Source organism: Hemiscyllium ocellatum, chromosome 26, assembly GCF_020745735.1.
Source record: "Hemiscyllium ocellatum isolate sHemOce1 chromosome 26, sHemOce1.pat.X.cur, whole genome shotgun sequence".
Taxonomy (NCBI): domain Eukaryota; kingdom Metazoa; phylum Chordata; class Chondrichthyes; order Orectolobiformes; family Hemiscylliidae; genus Hemiscyllium; species Hemiscyllium ocellatum.
In genome coordinates, this window is record NC_083426.1 from 47,543,687 (window position 1) to 47,563,865 (window position 20,179).

General features: G+C 40.1%; 1 protein-coding gene across 1 annotated transcript in view; it reads right to left on the reverse strand.

Annotated features, from left to right (window-relative positions):
- LOC132828454 (AT-rich interactive domain-containing protein 2-like) overlaps window positions 1-20,179 on the reverse strand; it is a 270,232-nt gene that overhangs the window by 45,164 nt on the left and 204,889 nt on the right. The window contains exons 9-12 of the mRNA XM_060845591.1: window positions 19,797-19,893; window positions 17,871-18,080; window positions 13,418-13,582; window positions 1,244-1,313 (exon numbers count right to left, since the gene is read on the reverse strand). Of these exons, the coding sequence (XP_060701574.1) occupies window positions 1,244-1,313; window positions 13,418-13,582; window positions 17,871-18,080; window positions 19,797-19,893 (542 nt within the window). The remainder of the gene's footprint in view (window positions 1-1,243; window positions 1,314-13,417; window positions 13,583-17,870; window positions 18,081-19,796; window positions 19,894-20,179) is intronic.

The window sequence follows — 20,179 nt, forward strand, 5'->3', positions numbered from 1 at the left end:
ATGTCTCAATTCCTATACTCCATGCTCTGGCTAATGAAGACAAGTATGCCAAATGTCTTCTTCAGCATCTTGTCTACTTGCGATGTCACTTCCAAGGAACTTTCTACCTGAACTCCTGGATCTCTGTTCAACCACATTCCCCAGGGCCCTACCATCAATTGCGTAAATTCTGCCTTGATTTGTCTTACCAAATGCACATTAACAAAGATAGAACAGAAGTATTCCCAAGTGAACAAAGGATTGCCTTTTATGTTCTGTGTTTAGAAGTTCACCCATTTCCTTTATGGCAGGCACTTCGTGCTGTTGACAGACCACGGTCTGCTAACCTCAATTTCTGGCCCATATGTGGGAATCCAGAAAATGGTCTGCAGAGATCGGCACTGGTTCTCTCAGCCTACTCACATGAAATCAGATACCAATATCGGAGAAGTACAGCAAGCAAATGCTTTGTCAACCACTACCAGGAAATAAAGATGTTCCCGACTGGAACCTAAATAGGCAGTCACAATGATGGCATTGTTGTGTGTTTGGAAACTCAGAGACAGAGTTGTACAGCATGGAAACAGACCTTATTGTTCAACTCGGCCATGCTGACTAGATATCCTAAACGGTTCTGGACCCATTTGCCAGCATCTGGCCCAGATCCCTCTAAACCCTGTTTATTCAATCCCATCCAGATGCCTTTTAAATGTTGCAATTCATGTTGTAACATCAATAAGAGGAGTTTAAGAGGAATGTGGGCCAAATACTGGCAAATGGGATTAAATTAATTTAGGTTATCTAGTCGACATAAATGAGTTGGACCGAAAGGTCTGTTCTCATGCTGTAGAACTCTATGACCCTATAATTTGAATCCACAACTTTCCGGCACAAGTAGAGTTGAAATCAAAACTAGATCGCGTAATCATTCTGCACTAATGAACCTATAACTTACGTCTTGGCCTCTTTCTCCACTGTCGGAATTCTAATGATACATGTATTAAGAATTGGACTCCAAATACAAGAATACCAAACCAAGAATTTGAGCTAACCATTGTTTCAAAAATCATTTCTATTTACATATCATTTTACCTCATCTCTTTCAATTAATTTATTTCATTCTTTAACATAAATCACAAATGTTTTCAATCAGAATTTCACATGAAAGATGTGAAAATTACACTGACAAGATTACATTTCTCACAGGAAAAAAATACAGTGATTTTTCAAAAAAAATGTCTGAGTTGGCTCAAAGGTCACTTACCACTGGCATGTAAATGTCTCACTATCTGCTTCCAACAGGCTGGCAGAGGGAACTCCAAGAGGCCTTGATGCTACAAAAATCAAATGAGAAAAGAATATATAATGCTGTCTGGCAAACTTATTTCAATTGAACCGGAATTGAAAAGTACCAATGATTAGCTGGATGAGGTTGGACTGATTAATATTCATTAATCTGAATATGTTCTTCCTAATTCTTCATGCTTTAGAACTGCATGCTTCTGTACTAGTTTAAAATTAAAACATATTCATGCACATTATGCTTATGCTGCAACTAAATTGGGAAAATATTAATTAACAAACACATTACATTAACTTGAGTACAGTATTGTTCATTTCCCTAAACATACTAAATCAAAAGGGCTGCATGTTCTGAGGACAGACTACCTCAGAAAGATTGCTACTTTGGTCCTGTTTTTGAAACAAAAGAAGGGAGAGCTGTATTTCTGAGGAGATGCCACCCAGGTCCCCTTGGAAATGCGAAGCCATATGTCCATTCTGATGGTTCTTTCAAAGTATAAAACTGTTGGAGATGGCAAACCCCATTCCCTTTTCACTGTAGTCAGCTGTCATATTTTGAAATTTTCAGGTCCTGACAGACATTTTGAAAGCAGCTTTCAAACCATAAGGACACAAGATTAACTGTGATGTTATTATGCTGGGATGTAGGATGTCAGATAGCAAGGTGATAGTACCAGATGGTAACATGACAAAGAGGGGCTGGATGTAAATGAGTAAGGGGTATGGTGCAGGAGCATAGAATGCCAAGTAGAAAAGGTGCCGGGGTCAAAGAGCCCAGGTAAGTGATGCAGTGTTTAAGTTAGGTCAGACATGCGGGAGAAAGAAGAGTTTGATGGGGACAGGGAGAGTTGGTTTGGAGGACTCAGTCTGGAGGGACAAGAAGGGGTCAGTCAGAATGGAAAGTTTGGTGGTGGTGGAGGGAGGGGGTGAGTCAGGTCGAGGTCTGGAGGGTGTAGAAGGCCGAGAAGAGGTGTAGTTGGGAATGTGTGGCAAGAAAATATGGGGCCTGTTGAACAGTTGAACTCCTGACAAACCATGCATTTAATAACCTAACTTTTTCTCAGTAACTATTTACTTTATTGCATTGGCACCCTCTGAATTTTCCTGATTTGAATGAGACTGAAGGTTCCAGGTGGTGAGGAAATGTCCATTGGAATCTTCAATTTCCAAGGCAATTTCTTCCGAGTCTGACTGATTCCACAGACTCCCCATTGGCAACTCCCATATACTCTGGAATAAAGATCGCCTGGCAATCAGTAAATCCTGGCTCAAGTCAGACTGCAAGAATGGGTAGTGGCACAATTATTCCTTTAACAGGACAACTTCAATGAAAATGTAAATGGGAAGATGAGTAATTTGACAACAATATGGTAGTGCAGGTGCACAAAATGCTGGGGACCAGCTGGTTTTTGGACTTCAGAATTTTTCAAATTTCAGACTAAGTGACAGTTTGATGGTGAATTTTTAAAAAAAATCTTATTGGAGGAGTAGACTCACTCAGTAAAACTGCCTTGAGACAAAATTAAGGCCTTCCAGTGCTGCCCCCCCCATCCATGTCACATTTGAGTGACACACATCAAGTGGGTGTGGAGTTGGGTTCATTGTTTGCACACCAAACAACCTTGTTAATGAGAAAAAAACTTCACAAAAAAACCTTCGGACTTTGAAGCTTTTCAGATTTTCAGATAAAGGGTTGTCTACCTGTAATGTGTAAAGTTAAATCAGCAAGGAACTACCTTACCTAATTCCTCAAAGAGGAAATGACTGGGTTGAATAAAGTGTGGTAAATATGTGGTTGAACTGACTTGTTCCTTTAAGACTGCAAAATTTACTCAGATCCCAGCAGAAAATCAATTATTCATTTATTCAATTACTGTTCAATCACTTATTAAATACAATTACTGCAACAATAACGATCTCTGGTTCACTGCTGTTGCTAACGGAAACCTGTTGCCCAACTTTAACAAACTACAAGCTCATTGCTACATTCTGTTTGTTCATTTGTAATTTGTTCAATACATTCATAAAACAGCATCCAATCAACAGCTAAATTTGGAATGCCTAACATATATTCCCAATTTAGGAGTCCCTATAACCTGAAACCCCCCAACTGCTCACTAGGCATCAGTGAGCAGATTATTTCTGATGAAGTGCCGTTTAACAGAACTGTCTTCGGCACCTTCCACCACATTGATAATGGAGGAGAGCAGGCTGATGGGTATAATTGGCTGGGTTAATGTGCCCTGCTTTTGGTGGACAGAAGGTAACTTAGGCAAATCTTTTTGGACTGGATAAATGCCAATGTTGTAATTTCACTAGAACAGCTTGGTTAGGAGTTCAGATACTTTTGGAACACAATTCTTCAGTACTATTGCTGGAAAGTTGTCAGGTCCCACATCTGTTGCACCACCTTACATTACAGCAAAGTATGCCATAAAACATCACCTCTTCTTTGATGACAACTGGAGTGCAATGTAGTGACCAAGTGTTAGAGGTCTACAGCACAAAAAAAAGCAGCCCTTTGGCTCATCAAGTCCACGTATGAACAAAATCAAGCATCTTACTATTCCAGCACTTGGTCTATAGTCTTGGCATCGCAATGCCGATCTAAATACTTCTTAAACATTATGAGAGTTTCTGTCTTTATCCAGCCTTTTAGGCAGTGAGTTTCAGATTCCTATCATCCTCTGGGGGAAAAAAAATCCTGGAAAATATCCCCTCTAAATCTCCTTCTCCTTCCCTAGTTATCTTCTTACTCTTACTGTACACCTGCAAAATAACTTAGACGTTTCTTTTAATTTACCTGTCATTATCCTTTCATGTCTCTTTTTGCTCTCCTAATCTTTTTAAGTTCCCTCTTACACCTTCTATACTCCTCTTTGGCTTTTGCTGCTTTGAGCCCTCAGTGTCTGGCATACATCTCCTAATTTCTCTTTATCCAATCCTGTAAATCCTTCGACTCCAAGGTACACTAGTTGTGTTGTTCCCACCCTTTCTCTGTACTAGAACATTTCTTTCTTGAATGCACCTATTGGTGTGACATAGATGTATCTGCACATCTCTGCCCACAGTCCACCCAGACCAAATCATGTCTGATCTTATTAAAATCTACCTACCCCTAGTTTAGAACTTAAGATTTCAGGTCTATCCTGTCCTTTTGTCTACAATCTTGAATTTAATGGAGCTGTGACCACTGTCTGTAAAATGCTCCCCCCAATAATACTTCAGTCACTTGCCTAAAACCTCATTGCTTACATTTAAGTCCAGGACTTCCCCTCTCTTGTCAGGCCTTCTCCGTACTGGTTTAAATTATTCTCCTGGATGCATGTTAAGAATTCTGCTTCCTCTAAACTTTTCACACTATGACTACCCCAGTTCATGTTGGGAAACTGGAACCTCCCCCACACCACCCCCCCACCCCCCAAAACATAATTACCCTATTGCTTTTTTTTTACTTCTGATTTGATTGCTCCTTCTACAGTCTCTTACATTCCTGGAAAGCTCAACTCTCAGCTGAAGACCAAAGTTCTCTCAAATTACCAGACTGCATCCACTGAAAATGATATGACCTCCTCAACACAAAAGAAGAATGTATCCATCAGCTGCTTTATGCATCTGAACATGACTGACTAAGGTATATTTCATTGATTACTGGCACTGAACCAATACCATGCCGAAATAGACAGAAGTCTGATATTCCTGGAAGATAGGCCTGGGTCAGATTCCACTAAATTGTAAAACTCAAAGAACCTTTTTATCAATTAATGAACTTTGATCAGCTGGGAACAAAGGTGGAAACTGTTGTATACCAGGAGAGGGTAGTCAGTGGCAGGAAGTGCAGGTTACAGAAACTAGGGTGTTGTTTTGTAGCAAGTGACTGCTAGGCTAAAAGTCCATCTGCTCAGAAATCTCAGAAGGGGACATTTTCATTGATCAGAGTATGGTAATATGAGCTCCATCAGCTGATACTCTAGTCAGTTTAATATTTGCATAGTGTACAGTTTAGTGGGAGTGGTGATTGGAAATTACAGGCAGATCTGTTACACGGGTAGCCTTTGTAAATGAATATTCTGTAAGTGAGATAGGGTTGAATTAACTGAGAATTTAAAGGCTGAACTATTTTTATAAAAATATTTTTCCATAAATTATTTATTTCATGAACTTGGCTATTCATAATTTTATAGAACCTCAGAATTGGGCTACTACTTTCAAGATTTGGTGGTGAGACTACATGCAGACTGAAATGGATTTTCTTGGCATTAACTAGGAACATAAGTTGAACATCTTTTGTTTAGCAGCTAACATAATGTAACATGTAATATTTAAAATCACTGTCATAGCATAACCAGTACTCAATATTTTGTGTAATGTGCCTTGTATGAACAGGGAAATTAGAGTGGTGGTGTGGGCTCTTTCAATATTCAATATACAGAGTAAAAGTTGTGTTAAAATTCCAGATTTGTCATTAGAGATTTCACCAGTTAAAGGTACAATCCACATTATGCACGAGAGATCTACTTACAAATGTGGCCAATGATGACCAAATGTCGAGCATAAAAGCCCAAATAATCTGAACATTTTACTGTCATGAAAATGTTTTGGGAAAGATTCACTACATTCAGTCCAATATATTCCGCACTATCCAAGCCTGCAGCCAATACCTCAGGTTTCAAATCATTATTCTTGACTCATATGAAATATTTGAGAAGTTTTGTAATTTTCATCATGCATTTGTATAAAGGACTTCAGATGCAAGCATTTAAGCAAATACTTTATTACAATTGTTCTTCGAGCAGTAAAGAACAATTCTAAAAATATTACACAACGCTTACATCAAATACGCTTGACAAAAAATCCATACCTGATTGCCTTGTACTTAAAATTGGACATTTTCTTGAAAGCTAACATAATTCTCAAACAAAGGGAAGTTTCCATTTTATTTCCTTTGACCCCCGTCATTTTTCCTAAACTCGCCTTTTTTCTAAGCCCGTGTAATCAATCCCTTTTTAAAAAAAGCCCCAATTTCATCCCTTTGTACTCCTAAGTCAATGAATGTCATGGTTGGGTTTGGTATGCCTCTCAGCTTTTCCATCACCATTACCTCTGCAACCATTTCTTGGCCAGAAGTCTTTTCCCCATGGACCAAAATGTCACAATGAAATTTCCTCTACATTGGGGAGATCAACACAAAGAATAGCATTATGTAGAATGCCCATGTTCAGGGTGCAAATGTGACCCTGAGCTTCTTGTCACATTATTTCAAATTTCTGCCAACTGCCTCCTACACTGTTCCAATGAAACTTAATGCAAGTTCAAGGCAGATGGGATTTAGTAGCTGAAGATAATCCAATAACCAACTGGTAAGATGAGTCCTAGGAGTCAATTTCACTCAATGAATAAGGAAACAAGACAGATGCTTCAGAAACTATAACTGAGTAATGATAAATATCCAGTACCTTCAAATTATTATTTGATCATGATTGAAGTAGGAGCTCAAGATATTTTGCTGTCCCTAATTCAGGGAGGGTTCGGGTGAATCACAGCTATCCATTTGTTTTTACTTTAATTCATTCACAGTGGGTGTTGCTGGCTTAGCCAGCATTTACTGCTTATCCCTAATTGTCCAGTTAAGAGTGAACCACATTGCTGTGGGCCAGGTTTACATGTACGGTACACCCTTTAAGGATAGCAGTACCCTTCCCTCAGGGATTTTAGAAGATGGGCTTTTCCGACAATTGACAATAGTTTCAGCGAATCACTGCACAAACTGGAGGAGCAACTTATCTTCAGATTAGACATGTGACAACCTTTTGAACTTGAACATTAGAGTGCAATATCTTCAGATTGTGAACCCACTCCGTTCCTTCCATTTCTTTTAGCTTTACTTGTTACATCCTGTCACCATGTCCTCTCCACAATCTCCAGAGTTATTGTCTGTTCTTTCCAGTTTGGCAGTTATGCACAAATTGTTCTACCACTCTCACGTTCCAATCACTTAATCTGCGCTATCAACATCCTTTCTCCCCCAGCACTCCACACCACCACTATTGCAAAAAATGTTGCCTCCTCCATACTTAACATCAATTCCAATGAAGAGACATCTTGACTCAAAAATCTAGCTTCCTCTCTCTCCATTGACACATCTGCAATAATTTGCTCCAAAAAGAATATCATAGCTATCATAGACTCTTATTTCTAGATGTTTAATTGAATGCAAATTCCACCATCTGCCATGGTGAGATTCAAACCCAGGTCACCTGTGTTATTATGCAAGTGTGTTAAGACTGTGGGTCAGGTAATCCAGATTTGGGAGCTAGGGGAGGCTGTCTAAGAACAGACTGAGGGGCCAGGAGGATGCACAATAAAACATTCCCTATTCAGGATTACCCTCTGTCTATTTCATGTTCTATTTGTGGTTCCAACATTACAACAACTGGTGATGAGAGTGGGATGAGCTGCAAACTGTGCACTAATGCCATTTATTTTGTCAGGAGGAAGGATGTCACCCAGACTCCCAAAATGGCATGGAATGGTAGAGGTAACATGAAGGGAAGCTGTCGCAAGGGGACTCGGGCTGCAGTCAATGTCAAGGAAGAACAGTACGCACTGGAAGCAGGTCAAGAGCAGCAGATGTGAAGGGACTTGGGCCACAGCCTTTGGCTGAAGAGGGGAGTGCTCGCCTGACAGCTTACCGAAGTTGTTGTGGACAGCAGTCACAATGGGACTCAGACTGTGGGCAATGCCAGAGAACAACGGTATGCTAACAAAGTGGGCAACAGAGTAACTGCTGCAGACAGCATTCATGCAGGAGACCAGCTGTGAACAGCAATTAGACAAATAGCAGGAAACTAAAATGACAGGCCAATTTGGAGCAATAGGACCATTTGGTGAAGAGATGGAATGTTGGATTCTGTACACTGAATATTTTGATGCAAATTTAAATGTAAATAAGGTGGCTGAAGGCATAATGGTACCAGTTTTCTTGAGTATCACTGGGAGCTAAGGAGTGCATTGCAACCAGAAAAACCCATAGAAAAAACATACCAAGAACTATGCTGTGTTGGGAATTTATTTTGCACCAAGGCCACTGATGATCATGGAATGTTACCCTTTTTATAGATGGATACAGCAAGAAGAAAAGTCCAATGCCAATTTGTGGCTGCCTTGAAGAGGTTAGCAGAACATTGCAAACTTGGATGGTTCCTCCAAGATGCCTTGCGGGACTGTTTGGCTTGTGGCTTCTGACTGAAGTGACTAACAAGGTGAGACCTGGATTTCAAAGCAGCTTTTGAAATTGCTACCTTGATGGGATTGAATACCAGGGAAGCAGCAGAGTTGAGTGACAATACCTGGGAACATAGAGCAGTGGAAACTCAATAGGGTGCAGTACCATCCTTTGAATATCACTGATGTGGCATGAGTGCCCCAAAGAGTCGATGTGCTGGACTCGCAAAGCCCAGTGCTGCAAGGGTAAGTGAGTCAGCCATATTGCCTGAAATTGCTAGGTACAACACAAGCAAGAGAAGGGGTGTCTAAAGGATAAGATCGTACATGCTGCTAGCCAGGGAGTAGACTGGGAGTCAGCCAAAGGCCCAGAGTTAGCAGAATTTCAGTTAAACATCCTGTTGGCATGGGCTGAAGCTAATAGTTTCTGGGTTCTTCCCAAATTAGAGTGTAAAACAGTAAAGATGGAAATGGATATGGTGTAGTGGTATCTGATTTCCAAATCAATACATAGGGAAAAGTAAAGGCACTGTCACTGCCTGCCAAGATTATAACTACAGATATACATGGAACAACTGTTGCCATTGAAGGGCTATGTACTAGTAAAAATATAGCTAAGGGAACAATGTGCCCAGTTGCCTCTGCACATAGTGAAAGGCAACTACTCTGCATTATTAGGATGCTCTTGATTACAGTAATTAAAGTTAAATTAGACTAGCAGATTCAGAAATGAGTTTGCAAGATATTCCAAACAGGTATGAGGATGTCTTTAAGGGAACCCTGGGGAAAATAAAAGGATTAGAAATTAAACCCAAGTTGAAGTAGGAGGCTCATCCAAGAATCTGAAGGTGCATTCAGTACTGTACTGTACTCTGTCATGCCTAAAGTGGAGGCGGAGCTGGAACTGCTGAAAAATCTGGGATTGTTGAACCAGTAGCCACCACTGAATAGGTTACTCCAATTATCCTAGTCTTAAACACAAATGACACAGAGACTCAATACCCACTTCCATGTATTGAGAATCTGTTCAGTGGACTGGCTAAGGAAATTGATTCTCAAAAATGGATCTGTTGCAGGCCTATTTGCGATTGGGGAGTCATGAAGGAGCTCCAGTCATCATTGATGATAGTGATACACAGGGTCTGTTCCACTACAAGCGACTGCCTTTTGGCATCATATCAGCCTGGCTCTGCTCCAGACAGCCACTGTCCAAACTTTGAGTGGATTGCCAGACGTCCAGTGTTATCTGCAGGACATTCTGGTCACTGGATCCTCGGCAGAGAACCATTTGAGAAACCTAGAAAAAACCCTAAAAAGGTTGTATGCACACAACTTAGAATTTAAAAAAAAGAGAGAAATGTAAGTTTGTTTTAATAAAGGCTCCATAGAATACCTGAGCTATGTAATTGATGAGGAGGGACTACACAAGATGCCCAAGATGGAAGTTGTCATGAAGGCCTCTAGACCAGAGAATGTCTCTCAATTGAAATTGTTCTTGGGACTTGTAAATTACTAGAGCAAATTCATGACTGATCTGGCAACTGTGCATTGGTTGGGAAAAAGGTGATCATGGAAATTGACCAGAAATGTGGGGGGAGATGAAACAAATCCTACAAAGGCCACAAGTGTTGGCTCATTTCAATCCAAAGTGAGCTGCAGCTGGCATGCAATGTCTCACCTAATGGGGTTGGTATTGTCCTGTCACACATTTTGCCGAATGGAGAGGCAAGGCCCATTACAATTGCATCAAGGTCACAGAGTCATACAGCATGGAAACTGACCCTTCACTCCAACTTGCCCCTGCCAACCAGATTTCCCAAACTAAACTAGCCCCATTTGCCTTCATTTGGCTCATATCCCTCTAAACCTTGCCTATTCTTATACTTGTCCAAATGTTTTAAATATTGTAACTGCACCTGCATGTATCACTTCCTCTGGCAAATTCCATATGCAAATCATCCTCTTTGTGAAACAAATCCCCCTTAGGTCCCTTTCAAATCATTCCCTCACCACCTTAAACCTAAGTCTTCTAGTTTTGAACTCCACATCCACTACCGCCCTCCTCCCTACTCCCTACTAGAGAAAAGGCCTTTGCTATTTACCTTGTCTATGACCATCATGATTTGATACATCTTATGAAGGTATATACACCTTACATATCTCAACCTCCAATGCTTGGGGAAAATGTCCCACCCTATTCTTATAACTCTCACCCTCCAGTCCCAGTAGCGATCTTGTAAATCTTTTCTGCACCATTTTCAATTAAACAACCACCTTCCTATAGAAGGACAACCAGAACTGTATATAGTACTCCAAAGGTGGTCTTACCAGTGTCTTGCACAGCCATAGAATCCCTACAGGTGGGAACACGCCCTTCGGCCCAACAAGTCCACAATGACCCTCCGAAGAGTAACCCACCGAGATCCATTCCCCTACCCTATTATTCTATATTTATCCCAAACCAATGGGCAAATTCTGAACTCCTATACTTAATGCTGTGACCAATGAAGGCAAATGTGTCAAATTCTTCACCGCCCTGTCTACCCGTGCTGCCACATTCAAGGAACTATATATGTGAACTCCTAGGTTTCTCTGTTCGATGACATTGTGCAGGCCCAACCATTAACTGTAAATGATGCCTTTGTCTTACCAAAATGCACACTAATTAAGAAGAGAAGTATGTCCAAGTAGAAAAAAGGAAGGATAGGCTTTGCTTTCATCATAGAATCACAGAATGCCTACAGTGTGCAAATAGTCCACACCGACCCTCCAAAGAATAACCCACCCAGACCCATTCACCTGCCTTATTACTGTACATTTCTCCTGACTAATGTACCTAACCCACACATCCCTGAGCACAATGGGCAATTTAGCATGGCCAATTCACCTATTCTGAACACCTTTAGACTGTGGGAGGAAACTGGAGCACCCGGAGGAAACTCATGCAGATATGGGGAGAATGTATAATCTCCACACAGACAGTCGTCTGAGGCTGAAATTGAACCTGGGTCCTTGGCCCTGTGAGGCAGCAATACTAACCACTGAGCCACTGTGTTTGGTAAGATGATGATCTTTCCAGAAAATCAATATCAATTACAGCAGACACTTAATGCTACTGACAGACCACAGGCTACTAATCTCCATTTTTGACCCTTATACAGGAAAATTGTCAATAGTGGCAGCATGCCTGCAAAGATAGGCACTGGCTCTGTCTACTCATATGAACTCAATACCAACAGTCGGAGAAGCACAGCAATACAGATGCTTTGTAAACCATTACCAGGAAATGAAGGCATTTTCAACTGAAATTTATATTTTTTTTCCCAGTAAGACCAGGTGCCAGTGTTAGTCAGTCAAGTGTGGAATGCTACCTGGAATGTACTGGTCTTAGGCCTAGTGGTGCACTTAGTCCTGAAATGAAGGACTTGTCATAGAAACTGCTCAGAACTACACCCTTACCTGTCCAGGAGGTAAGAATTGTTGTACAAGATGCGTTTTTAATGTGGGGAATGAGAGTTCTTATTCCTACCCTGTTAAGAGATTTGGTGTTGGAACAAGTGCACCAATGGCAACCCGGTGGGGTACAAATTGGCAGTTGAACTTGGACGCCCAGACTGAGAAGAAAGCAGGATCATGCAGATCCTGCGCATTAGTAAGGAAAGCTTGTCATTACTTTACCTTGGGAATGGCCTCAAAGGATTCACTAGGATGGCAACTCAACAATGTTCCTTAGGAATGCCATATGCAATGACCCAGTGCTCGCTAGCATTCCTCATATTCAGCCGCCAGCTGAGAACCATGTTTACGGCCAGAAGCGACAAGAGATGAGATAGAGAGAATTCAAAAAGCTAAGAAAGGTGGAAACCTTGCAATAAAGGGTATTTCAAAAAGGAAGGACCCTGTTTGCCAGGAATTACACATCAGGGGAATAAACAGATCCCAGCGGTGGTTCAAACAGGACTGTTGTCATATACAGTGCAGACTAGGGATGAAACTGGCCTTGAGAAGACATGCAGAATTGCTGGGTGCTTGATCTCACCAAAGGGGGAGATGCCTCAGAATACCTTGCCGATCCAGATGGGACCAATGGTGTCAACCAAGTCAGTGCCTCAGGCCAGAGTTGGGCATACACAAGGAGGAAACACCAGCAGCATCACAGACCAGCGACAGCCATAGAGGGACACAAGTGTAGAACAAAAGGAGCTTCCAGAAGCCAGAGAGACTAGGCTAGGACAGGTTCCTGAAATGAGGAGATGGTCTTTGACATGATCAGTATCACAGGGGGATAGCAATTCCTCAATGTAAACTATGGAGGGTGCACTTCCTTTTCCTATGTTTCTTTTTTGTACATATTGTCGGATGTATGTGATACATGCATATGTGTGCATGTGTACACACATATGGAAAAATAAATGGAGAGGGCAGTTAGCTGTGTAGTTTTGTGTTGCCGTTTTAATAGATCTGGTCAGGTAACCTGGAGGCGGGAGCTACAGGGGCAGTCTAAAATCAACTGTGGAGCTGAGAGGGTGCACAGTAAAGTATCCCCTGTTCAAGGTAACCCCTCATCTACTTCATGTTCTGCTTATGGCTCTCAAGAACCACAAACACAATAGCCTGAAAATTATGTGTCTGGATTAATTGTTCATTATAATAGCATTAGGCCACAGCCTCCGCTACCATGGCAATGATTGAGATCAATGCATAATCCATATCACCTCATTCAATATCTAAACAGGACAGAGATAATTGCAATTATTTTTGACTGGATTCAGAAAGCAAAGGGGTCACAAAAGAATCAGGCTGGAGGACTAAATCATGGTGGAAGATATTAGAGACTGCTTACAAATCTGCCCCAAATCAATTCATTGCTATTTTGGCTAAATATATAAGTGGATTGAATCAAATATCATACCTGTTACAGGGGTGCTCTGATTTGAAACATTTTCTGTTGTGACTGATCGAGTGGTCTCAGGTGTTGGCTGCTGAAGAATGTTCTGCTGTTCTACTAACTTGACTGCAGCTAGTGCATCAGGAGGAAAGTTCTGCATGTCCACAGAAACTAGGCAAACAAGCTGATCTGAAAATGATAACAGACCTTATATGAAATCAAACGTGTTACCTAAGTTTTAGAAATCATCTGATATTACTAGCTTTGCAATCAATAAATGTTTTTAGTAGAAATGTATAACAGAGGCTAGTAAATAGAGCAGAGAGTGTGTGGGAGAATTTGAACAGTATTCTTCTGATAACCCCATAAACTAAGTGGTTTTAGGTCTACATCATTCCCCAGGACTTTTGCCCATGTTACAGCAGCTGGTAATTTACACAAGGTAATTTAGACAATTCACTACAAACCTGGTGTAGTGCCCTTTCAGTTTACTCTACAAAATAAAAATCTTTTTGAATCGTACTACATGCAATTAAAATCCTTTAAATAGTTTTAAAAACACAAATTGCACATTCAGAAAGTTTGAGTTAAAACATTATTCAGAAATTATGATTCTCATGACTGGACTTTTAATCAAAAATAGTTTTGCTGGCTAGTTACACAGGACAACTAGATCAGCGCTGCAAGGCATTCACAGAAGTGACTGACATTTGTAGGTTTTTAAGGACATTTTCCTTTTGCCTTCATTTGTTTATTAATGAAACTCTTCCAATATTTATATTGTTCTGTATCTGCTGGTTTTAAAGCTGCACTATACTCATCCAATGCCTCTTGATAACCATGCATTCCTCAATTGAAATTCTTAGTTTTGCAGAAATTAGGTGTCATAATACAAATGTAAAAATCTAATTGTCCAGATTTGATAAAGGAACATTCCCTATTGGAAACTAGGCCTTATGGGGGTCATTAAATAATAATCTACAATCTCTGAAATGATGATAGATCTGTGGATGTAAAGTCAGGAGCAGTGCACTACTCAGCTTAGTGGGTGGGGAGGAGTCAATTGAAGGGAAGTTTAAAAAAAAATCAAAGAAATGAGAGAATCGAGGGGTGCAGGATAGAGAAGGGTGATAATCAAACTGTGCCATGAATAGGTAGAAAATATAGCAGAAAAGAGCAGAATGTGTGCTATAATGGTAAAAAGTCAAAGATTAAGGCTCTTTACCTGAATGCATACAGCATTTGTAGCAAAACAAATGAGTTAATATGACTTACTATGCAGAGGTGGTTACACAATCATTTAGACTGTGAACTCAATATTCAAGAGTATCCGACATTCCAGAAAAATAAGCAAAAAGGAACAGGTGGGTAGGTCTGTTAATGAAGGCAGTATCGTTGCGGTGATAAGTGGTAAGATGTGTAACAGATCATAAAGCAGAATCAGTTTAGGTGTAAATAAGGAGTGGCAAGGGAAGGAAGTCACAAGCTGTCTCACATTAGGACAAAATATAAATTTACTTAAAAGAGAATACAATAATTGTCACACATGATTGTAATCTGCATATTGACTGGATAAATTAGAGATGGGCAATGATGACAGAGTCCGAGTCATACAACACAGTAAACAGGTCACTTGGTCCAACTCATCCGTACTGAGCAGACATCCCAATCTGACCCATTTGCCAGCATTTGGCCCATATCCCTCTAAACCTTTCTTATTCACATACCCATCCAGACGACTTTTAAATGCTCTAATTGTACCAGTCTCCACCACTTCCTCTGGCAGCTCGTTCCATACACGTACCAACCTCTGCTTGAAAAGGTTATCCCTCAGGTCCTTTTTAAATCTTTCCCCTCTCACCTCGAATGTAAACATCGTGTGTGCATCAGTGGTTGCTTGTAAGAACAGTATGTTGCAGCACTTACATGGGATTAGGTTATTTTAGGTCTAGTAATGTGTAATGAGGCAGTATAAATAAAAGATCACATAATAAAGAATATTCTTTGGCCGGTGGGGGGGTGGAGTGGAAGAAAAGCCACATAGTACAATAGCTACATCAATTTGAATAAGAGCAACTCAGGTCTCAAACTAGTATTCTCTGTTACAAAGGTATGGAGAAAGAGTTGTCTAATGTGGGATGGAAAAATATACTAAGGGGAAAGTCAGCAATAAGTAGTGTAGACATGGAAACTATTTCACAATGCTCAGCAAGAACTTATTTCTGTCAAAAAGGACTCTAAGAAAAGGTTAAACCACCAATGGTTAAGGCAGGCCAAAGTAAGTCTCAAAAGCCAAGGCAAACAAAGCAGCAAAAACCAGTGGTAGACCAGAAGATTGGAATTCTTTTCAGTAAGAGCAGCAGATAACTAAAAAGCAAATAGAGAGAGAGAAAATTGATCATGAAAGTACGTCGATACTCCTGCTCCTCAGATGCTGCCTGACCTGCTGTGCTTTTCCAGCACCACTCTAATCTGGACTCTTTTCAACATGAAAATACATTGGCAAGAATGATAAAAACAAACAACAGCTTCTACAGGTATGCAAAAATAAAAACTAGCTAAACTATGTGTAGGAGAATGCAATTGGGGAATCAATAACAGTAAATAGGGAAATAGCAGAAAATTTAAGTCAACATTGTCCTCCACCATGAAGACTGATGCACACTGTAAACATCCCAAAAGTTACAGACAAGCAAGGTGTTAACTGGAGCCAAGATTTATTATAGTCTCGATCATCAAGGATAGTATTTGACAAACTAATGAGTTGAAAGGGAGATAAGTTGCTAGGCCCTAGCAGACTGTATTCAAGGGTCTTACAGGCAGTGACTACAGAAACAGCAGGGCATTGGTCAAAACATTCCAGAATTCTCTGGATTCTGAGAAGGTAGCAATGGATTGGACAATTGCTAATGTGACACCCCTGTTCAAAGAGGAAGTGAGCCAGATTGCAGGAAATTATAGGCCAGTTAACCTAACATCTGTTTTGTGAAAAATGCTGGAGTCTATTATTAAGGAAATAGCAGCAAGGCATTAGAAAAGCTTAACACAAAGTAAGCATGATTCTGAAGAAAGGGAAATCATGTTTGAAAAATTTGCTAGAGCTATTTAAGGGTCTGTAAAAGTACAGTTGATAAAGAAAAACAGGACATGCAGTGCAGTTGCATTTCCAGAAGGCATTAGACATGGTGCCACATAAAAGATTACTATACAAGTTAGGAGTTCCTGATATTGGAAATAATACATTAACATGGATTGCGTGTTGATTGATACACAGAAGTCAGTCAGGATTAATGGTTCTTTTTCAGGTTGCAAATATGCAACTAATGGAATGCCTAAAGGATCAGTCCTCAATTACTTATTACCTCTATTAGTGACCTGCAGGAGGAGTAGAGGAGAATTTATCCACATTTGCTAAAACAATAATAGGTGGGAGAGGATGTTGTGCTGAGGACATTAGGAATTTGGAAGGGAATATAGACAGGTTGAGTGATTTGGCAAAAACTTGACAGTTGACATTCAAACAAAATTCAGAGGTCATGCACTTTGGTCGGAAGAATTAAAAGACAGATTATTTAAATGAGAGTGACTCCAAATATATACAGCACAATGATCTGGGTGTTTTAGTGTTTCATGCACAAGGTTAATATGTAAATACACAAGCAACAAGTAATGAAGGACAAAGAATTTCAGCCTTTCTTATTAGCAGTTTGGAGTTTAAAGACAGTAAAGTCTTGTTACAACTGCATAAGATGTTGTGAAGTTACACCTGGAATACTGCGCACAATTTTGGTCCCTATATTTAAAAAAGAATAAACCGGTATTGAAGTCCATTCAAAAGTGATTATTTCCACTGATTCCTGAGATGGAGGGATTGACTTATCGAGAACAGCTAAACAGATTAGATAGATTAGGCTATTATTCATTTGAGTTGAGATGAATGAGTGGTAATCTTATTGAAACATACACAATTCTGATGGGGTTTAACAGGATAAATGTTGAGCAGATCTTTCCATTAGTTTGGACTTCTCAAACTAGGGAACATGGTCACAAAGTAAGGGACACTCCTCTAAAACAGATTCAAAAGAATTCTGTCTTCCAGAGGGTAGTGAATGTCTGGAATTTTCTACCCCAGAGAGTTGTGAAGGCTAAATTACTACAAGTATTTAAAGAGAAGGCAGATAGATGTTTGAAGTATCAGGGAGTTGACAGCTGTGCTGAGCTAGCATTAAGAGAAGTTGAGGCTTGGGGCAACCAGTCATGATTTTGTTGATCAGCAGTGCAGCCTTGAGGGGTCAAATAGCCAACTCTCTCTTCTGTTTCTTCTGCTACCACTTTTCAAAGGAATAAGTACAGAGGGAAAAATTCTTGTATTGTGCATTACCTTCATAAGTAGCATCTCAACATGCCAAAAAGGTGGATGATTGCCCTTCCGTGTAAAGGAAAAACAGGCAATCAACATCTTCAAATCATCACTCACCAATACTTCTCTCCACTTTGATAATCTTGGTGCAAGTCACCTCTCCTAGACTCGATAACATATACAGAGCTTCCAGACTGGCCAATAACAGCAAGATATCTTGGAGAGACAAATGGTTTACAATCTCTCGATAGGCCTCCTGTTCCACACACTCACAGATGATATCGACATTCTCTTCAATTTTACAAAGATTAGCTAAGATTTCCATTCCTGAGAAAAAAAAGATCGCTTTTAGTATGGAATTCGGAAACAGTTTCACTCAAAAGAAATAAACAATAACTGTTATAATTTGGCAGTAAATTATTAAATCATTCCTGAAGAAGAGCCCGAAATGTCGATTCTCCTGCTCCTTGGATGCTGCCTGACCTGCTGCACTTTTCCAGCCACACATTTTTCAGGTAAAATTATTAAAATCAAGAATACTGCAGATGCTACAAATTTGAAATATCAGTAGAAAACGTTGAAGATACTCAAATCAGGTAATATCTGCAAGGACAGTAGTGAAAGTGACAATTCAGCTTTGTGACCTAGAGACATGAAAGCAGTAGCTCTGTTTCTCTTTTAACAGATGCTCCCTGACTGAAAGTACTTTAAATTATTTAGATATAGGTTCAGTTCAGGTACATTAAATATTGTAGTAGATCATATTATTACCTTGCCTTATGGCCCATGTGTGCTTGTATACTGACTTCATTACGTTATCTTTGAGCTTTGTTTTAAGCAAGCACCAGCTTTTTTGCACTTCATTGTTCAACTTTGACAATCGCTCATTTAGTCCCCAAAACTATTAATTGTGTAAACAATTCTAATGCAAGACTTTAAAAAGCAATTGTAGCTTCTTTAATCAACCTATACAGACACACCTTCGGGACAGGCAGGATTTGAACCCAGATCAAAGCCTTACTTTTGCATTTTCATTGCAGTTTAATTTTTTCATTCTATTTTTAAACTAATTTTCTGTCATTTAGGTTTCATGTACCATACCTCCTACATTCTTCAATATATGGAAAACCAAAAGGTCTGACATCCAATTCTGCTGCATTTACAACAGTGACAACAATGTATTTATTTGTTTTTTTCGAAGAAAACTGCACTAATAATGTAGCCGCCAGTTCTCTGGGCATTAGATCTGTATCTGTGGTTGCAGATGTCAGCTCTCAACACACAACCGATTATAGCTCATTTGAATAATGATGGTATACAAAAAGATAATGAGATTCCTTTTTCAAAGTAAATTGTACATAACTAGGAAACGCACAGGAGCGTAAGAATGCCAATGCAGTAGGAGTACACTTTTCAAATGACACCCATGTAATTAAGGGAATGCTGCAAGCACAAGGGCAATGGTGTTCTCACTTTTGTGCTTTCAAACATTCAAGGCAGCATTGGGACAGTAAATGAAAATGCATTGAGCCTCTACCCAACCCATCAGCCAAACCAAGCAATGATTCAAGTAATCAAAACATATATATTCCATGACTTTAAAGACTACTGGTAAACAGCAACCAAAGTTCTTGAGACTTGTTTCACTGGACCCAGAATGTAGCACAGGAGGGTTACTGGCTTACTCGTGCCACAACAAACTTACTGATGTGACGGGCATAACTGTCACATGGGAGAAAGTGAGGACTGCAGATGCTGGAGTATCAGAGTTGAAAAATGTCGTGCTGGAAAAACACAGCATGCCAGGCAGCATCCAAGGAGGAGAATCAGCGTTTCGTGCATAAGCCCTTCTTCAGATTCTCCTGCTCCTTGGATGCTGCCTGGCCTGCTGTGTTTTTCCAGCACGACAGTTTTCATAACTGTCACATGACCCATTAGGTAATCCAATGAGGGGTCCACTTAAAAACACAGGAACTCCACGTAAGCTTCATACCACATCATATACAAAACAGTATATTTCAAACTGCAGAGGGAAAGACTTACCTCTAATTCGAAACCACTTATCCGAAGAGAAAAGACATTTTGTAATGGTGTGAAAAATCACCTGGGTACTTTGGAAGTCAATGGGATCCAACTGCAGCTGAAACAAAAAGCAAACTTAACTGTGCAAACAGGGCTACTCTGAATAACTCACATTATGGATGTTAAAAACAAAGAACAAAGAAATTTTACAGCCCAGGAACAGGTCCATTGGCCGTCCAAGCCTGAGCCGATCCAAATGTACTGTATAAACCTGTTGGTCAGTTCAAAGCATCTGTTACGCTCTACTCCCCACCTACTCATGCATTTATCCAGACGCATCTTAAATGAATCTACCGTGCCTGCCTGTACGACCTTTGCTGGCAATGCGTTCCAAACGCCCACCA